We start from the raw sequence: 9,432 nt of genomic DNA, 5'->3' as shown, positions 1-9,432 counted from the left end.
AGCTACTTAAGTGCTGTGGAGTCCACAATGTTCTGTGAATTTGAAGTAAATTTGGAACAGCTGTTATATTATTATTTTTACATGTTTTTTTTTTTTTTTTTTTCATTTTTAATCACTTCACTTTTTTTTTTTTTTTAAACTTTCTGCGTGGGTGTGATGACCACCATAACGCAGTGAAACCTTAAGTGCAACATAGCGGCCATTTTTTGGTCAGAAGCAGAACATACCGCAGAAAATGAGCTGAGGAAAAAAAAAAATGAATAAAAAATGAGTTTAGTTTAGTCTATGTGAAGGAGCCCACCTTGCAAACACGTGTAGGCTCGAGTGACCTCCCTCTTCACATTCGTTCCCATGTCATTCCTCTTCAAATTTAAAACTAACAATGACAACAAGCTTTGCCTTTATACAGCAACTGATTCAGTGACTTTCCATCATTCCTCATAGAAACATTTTTATTCCAAATCTGCACAGAACAGGAACCGGAATAGATTGTGTTTGGCCTTCGAGGTTCTTCAGTATTTTCACTAATTTTGTGTCGAGTCCCCATTTAGTTATAAGCACCTGTGGTAGTGTTTTTGGGATGGACAAGTCTTTGCTTCTAATTGCTCTGTCCACAGCCTCATAGCGAGTTTCGCTGAGCTAACCCGCCCAACCTCCATCTCAAGCTTTCACCTCTGTGCTTTATTGATTATTGAGACTCAAGGCAAATATTCACCTTGAGCTGAAATAGTCAGTGAAGCACACCTGGACACATTATAAGATGTATTTGTGAAGCATTAAATATTAAATATTTATTAGTGATGCTTCAATTTCTCCTGGAATCCAATTTTGAAATCTTCCAAAGCATAAATTAAACATATATTTTGTAGATTTTCACCCTCCCTGCTATGTGGTTTCAGCTCTTAAATCAAGTCTGTTTGCCCGGCACTAAAAGCATCATACCAACAGCTCTATTCCGCATACTCTAATACACATTCATTTTCACAAAGTCAAGGTCCGGCCTGTAAATATTTGGCCCACTCTTGCACACACACGTGCGCGCACACAATAACACACACACACACACACACACACACACCTCTGCATATAAAGCGCTCACTCCTCCTCAATATTCAGCAGCCTTGGACACTGACGGCTGACAGTTTATGTTGTGTTCAGTGAATACTGAATTTAGTGAAAAGGTTTTAAAGACCAATGAGGGAACATTGACTCACAAAACAACATGTACCACACACCAAAAAAAAAAAAAAAAAAAAAAAAAAATTAGAGGGGTAAAGGAAGGAAATTTCAGCTCCATCTGAAAAGGCCTTGCAAAGCAAAGGCAAGCAAACCAAGGAAGCTGACCGGTGCTTTATTATGCAGCCACTCAGTGTGCTGCACCACTAAATGTGGGACAATGGGGTTTTATTGCATGTAGACGGAGGATGGAGCCCAAAAAGGGAAATGATTGAAGGGCTGCAGCCGGAGTGTTTGAGCACTAATAGTGTGGTTAGGATAAAGAGTGCCATCTATTGACAAAGCAGGAGATTGCTTCTTTTGTCTAGTTCAAAAAGGTCTTTTAGTTATTCTCTCATTCCCTTTTTTTAAGATGAAAATAGCATCTTTTGGATGTTGACTTTTTTCATGTTAGACCTAGACAATAGTGATGTACTTTGTATATATTTTCAACCACATGCGTGTTCTATAATACATCTAAAATTGCCTCTTCTTGCTCTTTACCTGCTCAGTGGAGGTGCTGGCAGCCCGTTCAGAGGAGGCAAAGCGCATGGTGGCGTGTCTGAATGAGGAACAGCAAGCACAAAATAAAACACGGTAGGGACCGAGAATTTCCCTTTCCTTTCCCGTCACCCCATGTGCATGCTTGTTAATCCAAAACATCAACTTTATTGTGTGCAGTATACGGTGGGTAGTTAAAGTGAATATGTGCCGAACAGTAGAGAGTCTTAACGAAATAAAATGGTCCAACATGCATCTCACTGTTAAATGTCAGACTCGCGCGATATCAAGCAATGAACTATCATCCGTGGATTTGAATGTAACTTGCATGATGGGGCGTGCTGGCTCCACAGACGTGAGTGCACAAAGTTCAAAGTTCAGTGGCCCCAAGTTGACCCCTACTTGCTGCTAAGAGCTGTGGCGATGACATCAGCAAGATATGACTCGTGTGTGTGTGTGTGTGTGTGTGTGTGTGTGTGTGCGCACGCATGTGTTTACGTATGCGAGAACGTCGATGTGTCGTTGTGGTTGCGGCTTTGGCTTCGACATGACCTCACCGCTACAAGAGCGCAAGAGAAGCTCGTGGAACTTTACTTTCTCGATTTTCGCCAGTCAACCGGCAATTTAAAAGTCGGCGTGGAACCTTTCTAGGTTTTCATTGTGAATTATTACACTTTAAGTTCCAAGCAATTTTAGGTGCCGCACCGTGAAGCAGTCGCTGCGTCTGCATATTACATTTGGAGAATGGCGCTGTTTACAGTTAACTCTGCATTATCTAATAAGTGCAAAGACATGAAAGTTTTTTTTTTTCTTTTCTTTTTAAAGCAACACAACGCCAATGCTAATGGCTTCCATGTGTGCAGTGGGAAATCCCCTCCTTTCTCCACGGGATGCCTCCGTCTCCTTTCCCTTCTAGCTTTGACTCTCTTCTTCCTGTCATATGTTTTCTCCATGGACCAATCTATCAGCCGTATGCTTTTCCTTTTTGTTTTGGCTGCTCTGCTGCTGCTTTTTACCACGGCATTATGCCGCTAATCACTCCCAAACATTTTGTTGTGTAGAAACCTACTGCGATTCATTTTGATGAAATATCATTGCACTGATTTTGTTCATTCGTGAGCGGTAAAACAGCTGATAATTTGTGCTCCTTCTCTTGAAAGCAAGATTTTCTGTCGATTTAAACCGATAAATATTTGAAATCAAATGATGGGAGTATTGGTGGGTTTCTTTATCTCATCTTGTCATCAGTTTGGAGACACAAACTGCCCACAACATTCAGTAAGCTTGATCAACAGAAAACCTTTGTCCTTGTAGTTTTAGTTTTTGAACTGCACTGCATCGTTTGGGTAACTTCTTTATTGACATGAGATTAAAACAAGAAATAAACACCTCTCATTATGATACATTGCAGTTTGATACCAGCACCAAACTTATTTACTCATTCAACGTAATACTTCTCTCAAGCATCTTTCTGAAGGGAGGATTTTTGATGTACTCTTTTATTGGATTTTGTTAAATTTGGAAAAAAAGTGTCTAGTAAGTATATGAGTCAATTTTCCACTTGACTACTTTTTACATTTTCAAGTTTATCTGTAAAAAAACAAAAAACAAAACAGTCATCATGTAAATAAAGTCCTATGGGTTTATATAGTTGTATCTCTCAGTAACAGGAAAACAAGTCATTCCTACACTTTTGATGTATTATTTTAGCAGCAAAATCCATAAAGTAACTTCAGATCGCTGTCCCAAAGCAGTTGTTGCTCAGATACATATAATTCCTTACAATCGTGTTGTTTAAGGCTTTGGATGACGATTGTGGGTGGTTTGTTTTGGCGTGTATGCGCCTGTGTGCACGTGTTGGGAAGGAGGGGGGTGTTGAGGCCCACTGATCGGCCGTAGCCAGGCTGCGGAGGGAGGTTAGTGGAAATGGTAATCATTTGTTGTATTGATCCTGCTGTAGCCGGGGCAGCTGACGAACACACGCACACGCACACAAACGCACACACTAACTGACTCGCATACAGACAGTGGGCGCACAGTAGTGTGGCAGGAATGGACCCCTTCGTATTGATCCCCTTCGCATTCTCTTAGCTCGACTGCCACACACACATGCGAGTACACCCCCCCCAAACACAGACGTTCACCTTGTGCCCAAGCAAGTATTCACTCAAACTTGATAGTGTCACAAATGTATACTTTATTTTCTTTACATTATATCAACTACTTAATTTCAATGTTATTGTTATGGTTTTGATTTGCTGTCTTGTAGAACTGCATGGCTCAAACTCCATACGTCCTTATTAATTCATTCTATCCTAATGACGTATATATACGTTATTTTACAGAGGGTCTAAAAAAGTCTGGTACTGAATGAATTAAGTGACAATTAGACAATTAGAAACAACTTCCAGTATGATGCAGTGCAGTTGTAGTACGTCACACCTCTGCAAACCACGAACACAATCATGAATGTAAGACCAAATTATTTTTCCATGCAGCCATCCATTTCCTATACATCTTATTTTGCTCCGGATCACCCACATTCACACTATGAACTGAACCCACGTTGCCTTCATTGAAGTCAGAAATGACACCATCAAATAAAAAAGAAAAACTAAGCCCTATTATCACATTTAGGCAATAAAGTGTCCCATGAGTGTATTGAAATGTGTGACATTTCACCATATGATGATTGTGATCATGTGCATTGTTTGGGCTGTGTGTAGCGTCATGGCTGTGAGACTGGAAACGGAGGTATCAGAATTCAAGATGACCCTTCAGCAGGCTGACATGGAGAAAAAGCATGCACAAGCCAAGGTAAATTAAAACAAAACCTTTGTTTGTAATGTTGACTTGGTTGTGTCTATTTTTGTACTTATTCTATATTTGAATCCGCCCTCGCCTTTAACTCAAGGTCTCCCTCACCTCACCTTTATTCCTTCCTCTCTCCTCTTCTACCTTTTTGATGATTAGTGGCATATATCCAGTGCTAGAGCTCGGATTATCTTGTCTAAAGGAGGGAGGGCTGCGTGCAAGGTGATTTGGAGAGTTAATTCTGGGTGTAATATTCCCTTATATTCCCTAATGTTCTGACTGGAAGCGGAGGGAGAGCAGTTGTCAAAGCTGAGCTGGTGTTGTACAAAGGCAGAATAGATAATTAAGGGCAAAGCCGGGATGGGTGAAGCGATGTTCATTTAGATTCGACAAACTTAAAATTCTGTCTTAAGCTGCCTTGAACCCTGCTGCTGTCTTGGATTTAGATTTTACATTTGGTTCCTTATCTATGCTTTTTTTTTTTTTAACCTTTTTCCATCTCTCTCGCTCACTTTTTCGTAAACTCTACCCTAGTGAATAATGCAATTTATATAGCTTGGCTTCCCCTTGTCTTCTCATCGACAATGATTGTTTAGTGATGAACCAGTCAATCAGTATCCAGGGAACCAGAAATCTTCATTTGCTTCCAGAATGTAAAAATATTTCATTTGTGTCTTGTAATGCGGATTAGGTTATGTTTCTTGCGTGAACTGAAGTCACAGGGCAGTATTTAACATCGTTTTTTTTTTTTTAGTATAGCAATACTGTACTTGCTGCAAAACAATGCTGTTATCACCAGTAATCGATTTGCACCCAACAAAATAATATTTGAATTCCACTGTCTTGTGTTTGTTATTTATATGTCTTATAATTCAGACTTACTGTACATTAGTGTGCAATTTTACGGGGTCGATTCCGTCTCGCTCAAATGAGGCACTGCTAACTCCGCCCCCATGTACTGATGAGCCAATGTTGAGTATGGCCTTTGCTATGATGGCAACCAGTGGTGGTGCTGGGGCATTGAGACAAGATGCTTGCCCAGAATGTGAAGAAAAAACTGAGCATGTACTGTCTGTGCCTGTAATAAGATGACAGTTAGCTAATGCTAGTCTGTTCTTGCCTTCCAGTTCTGCTTAATTTTTGGCTTGGATCATGCTTCTCTATTTAAGACACTACTTCCTGTGTATATGAGGTATATGTTTTTATCATTAGGACATGGAAATGACAAACAAATGTTACGCAGTCATTAAAATAATAAACATATTTCCATTTAATCAACTTTCACAAATGTTATCGTTTCCACCTTTTTAAAATGTGCTGGTATTTATCAGCATCATTCCTCGTTGGGACTCTCAAATGATTATCAGGGTGAATCCTCCTGGCCGTCTTCCCTGCACATGCTACTTTAATTAGTCGCTAGAGGGGTCCGATGAGTCACTTCGCTAAGTCGGCAAGGCGAAAGACGCAAGTCATTGCTCTTACTGGCTGACATGCCCACTCGTGCGCACATCAAAATAAAGGAGCCACTTTCCCAAAAATTAACACATTTTTATTTTGACTTCATACAGACTGTGAGGGCTCGTCAGAGACTGTAGACAGGTCATATGTGGACCACGGATATCTGATTCTATGTTTGGTTTTCCCTTGACGCTGTCATGACCCTTGTTCAAAGTGAGTCGCGTGAGAGAAAAAAAAACATCTGAATTGTCAACACTGTAGTGAGGATAGGCTGGTTGTAAAATAGATGTAGTCGTGTAAATACAGTATTTGGTGCCTATATTGAACTGCGGTCTAGCAAGTTGTGCTGGCTTCAGACATTGTGCAATATTATACTATGATTTTGTAACATTCCTTTGTAATTATATACAAGTATGTTATTGTGCACTGTGTCAAAAAAAAGAATGAAAGCGATATCATTTGTTTTTATTCTTTTAGACAATCATTGCATTGATGTTTTAATCAATCGCATTCATTCAATCGCATACTTCTTGATTTTGAAGGCATCTACAATTACCCGTGTGTGTGCGTGCTTGAGTGTGGGTGTGTGTGTGTGTCTGTTTGAGAGAGAGCAAGAGAGAAGATTGTGTTTTATGTATTTCTGTGTCTGATGGCCGCACCTGCACTCAGACACAGTCCCCTTTATCTCCCCTTATGCATCCACTCTGCCTTTCATCATCTCAACAGCAGGTGAGCTTTTTGCCAAATGTGCATTTGGAAAAACAGTGTTTAAACACCATCATGATGGTTGTTGTGAATATGACTCCTTCATTAGGCTCCCAATCTTTTTTATTGACTTTGAGAAGATGAATTGTCCGCCGGTAGGAAAAAAATAAATAAAATCAAAGGGTTTGAAATAGTAAATGGTACACTACAGTAGCTTATAGAGGAAATCTATATTACAAATTGCCTCGGTGCACAGTAGCTGAACTTCAGATACCTCTGTCCGTGTGTGTGCGGGAGTGTGTGTGTGTGTGTGTGTTAGTGTGTGAATTTCAGTTACACTGATGGACAAAATGGTTTGTACCATTGTGATAAAAAAAAAACTAACAAAATGGTCACTGAAATAACTTGAAATTGAGATCAAATTCAGGCACTACTTTTTTGTGGTCAACAGAAAGAAAAAAAAAAAAAATGTATTTATTTATTTTAAAAAAATAAAATATGGTCGTGACACCGTGGCAGCACATTTTAGCTCCTTGAAGAGCCTTGCTAGTTTTGTGATTTCTTTATACGCTGCACAGATTCAAAACATGCCGGATTCAGCAAGTAGCCCCAGAACAGAAACAAACTTGCTACATCTTTCATAGTAGGTGCAATGTTTTCCTTGTATACCTCTTTTTTTTTCCCGGTGAAACAGAGCTAAAGGCAAAGCAAGGCTAAATAGAATTGTCTCTTCTGTTCAAAGGACATTTTTCCAGAAGCTTTATTTGATTTGTCTTTTTTTTCTGTCTTTAACCCAAGGGTACCAAGAGTTTTGTCTGCACGTGTACATGTGTGCATGCATGAGCTCACTGTTTATGTTCCATGGGTCTATTAGCCTGTCTCTCTTATGACATAAGGGGAATGATGTGCGTGGTATCGGCTCGTCAGTGTGCTGCCTGCGTGGTTCCAATTTAAATACAAGTCATGTAAACACAAGTAACGTTGTGTGCCTCCTGCTTCAAACACATTAACCATTGCATTTTCTCTCCTCAATCAGCCCCACACAAACATGTCATTAGTGTGGCCACCTAAACTTTTTGGACTTGCAAAGGCAACCATAATGAGAATTTACTGAAATGATTTCAGATGGCAAAAAGTTGATAAACATTTGAAGTCATTGATGTGACCAGTGACATTGATGTCTCTGTACAATTAGACTTTTAATCATACTGGGGGAAACTACAGGGAAGAAGCACAGTGATTTAAAAAAAAAAAAAAAAAAGAGCAGCCAAGCATATTTGCAATATGCACACGAAATGCTCAAATAGACTGTTTTTGTGTCATGTACTACTGGGTAATGGAGTTCGTGCTTTCACTTCAACAAGTCCAAAACTTTAGAATAGCCTTCCCCTTTCAATCTTCTCACACGTTTCACCCAATAGTTAAGGCCACTTTTTAATAGCTTTAGGTGGCTGTTGTTGGGTTTGAATATAAATGTTGCCCTCTAGACGCTACATTTCGGAATCGCCATGCAACAGTGATTTTTAAATTCCACATGCTGAGGTTATTTTGATCATGTACCGTTAATTAATTTTGAGATTCAGTGTGACTGCCCAAGAGAGAGAGAGATCTTTGAAGGCACACCGACAAGTTACGTTATATACTCATATGTATGTGATGACAACAAGTCTCATTGCATCACGCTCTCCATATATATATATATATATATATATATATATATATATATATATATGTCCAGTATTTCAAATAATTTGAATATCATCACAATGTTCAACATTTTAGGCTCCCTGTGTCCCACTCTGGTCAGCTAATTAAGGCAAAACACCTTCAGAGGTTTTCCTCAGCCTTCAAACGCTCCCAAGTCTGACTTAGGCTTCAGAATAATGGTAAAGACTGCTGACTTGACAGTTGCGCAGGAAACCATCATTGACGGCCTCCATAAGGAGGAAAGGTCTCAAAAAGAAATTGCAAGAAAAGCTGGTACAGAGTGCTGTACCAAAGTACATGAACAGATTGTTAAGAGACAGGGACAAAAGGGGACAATGTGGCTGGAAAAGGTGGTCAGGTGACAGGGAGTGGTGAGAGAATTGCCAAGCAAAGGCGGTTCAGAAATTTGGTGGATCTTCAAAAGAGACGTCTGATGTCTGCATGACATGGGCTACAGTTGAAGGATTCCACTCCAAGCCCTAAACCACAAAGTCAGAAAGAATACTGGTCTGTTGTCCAGTGGTCCTAAGTCCTCTTTTCAGATGAAAGTCAATTTTGCATTTCATTTAGAAATCAAGGTCCCAGAGTGTGGAGGAAAACTGGAGAAGGACAACTAAACTACCAATACCTGCTTTGATAGCCATGTAATACCACTAATTGATTGTCAAGCAAACATGCCTGACTTGAACCCCGTTGAAAATTTATGGGGTATTATCAAGAAGAAGGCGAGGGAACGGAAACGCCGAAATGCAAACGATCTGAAGGCCAATATCAAAGCAACGTTCCCGTGGCTTTTAACGTTGAAGGTCACAGTGTAATTCATTTAAGCAGCCATTTTCATTTTGTTGCTTATAAAAGCCAAATTATATCACTTGCAACGGGTAACCGCTTTTTGGAATAATCAAAAGGCTCTTCTTTTAATGTGACGCTTGCAGTCGAAATGGAATGAATAACGGTTAACCTTGAATAATAATATCCTTGTTCACAATCTCTTCATTAAACATAATTTTCAAAACCTCTGATCACAAATAC

The 9,432-nt window shown here is 39.6% G+C and overlaps 1 protein-coding gene across 4 annotated transcripts in view; it reads left to right on the top strand.

Moving 5' to 3' along the window:
• LOC147127617 (uncharacterized) overlaps positions 1–9,432 on the top strand; it is a 163,589-nt gene that overhangs the window by 71,452 nt on the left and 82,705 nt on the right. For all 4 annotated transcript variants that reach the window (XR_015084289.1, XR_015084288.1, XR_015084290.1 and 1 more), the window contains exons 18-19: positions 1,728–1,812; positions 4,443–4,533. Coding sequence is in view for 1 of the 4 variants with exons in the window: in XM_086020952.1 (XP_085877078.1) it covers positions 1,728–1,812; positions 4,443–4,533 (176 nt within the window). In the remaining 3 variants the exon portion in view is untranslated. The remainder of the gene's footprint in view (positions 1–1,727; positions 1,813–4,442; positions 4,534–9,432) is intronic.

This window comes from Filicampus tigris, chromosome 21, assembly GCF_054856515.1.
Source record: "Filicampus tigris isolate MCC_2025a chromosome 21, RoL_Ftig_1.0, whole genome shotgun sequence".
In the NCBI taxonomy this organism is placed as follows: Eukaryota; Metazoa; Chordata; class Actinopteri; order Syngnathiformes; family Syngnathidae; genus Filicampus; species Filicampus tigris.
This window is presented reverse-complemented; position numbering and strand designations above follow the sequence as displayed.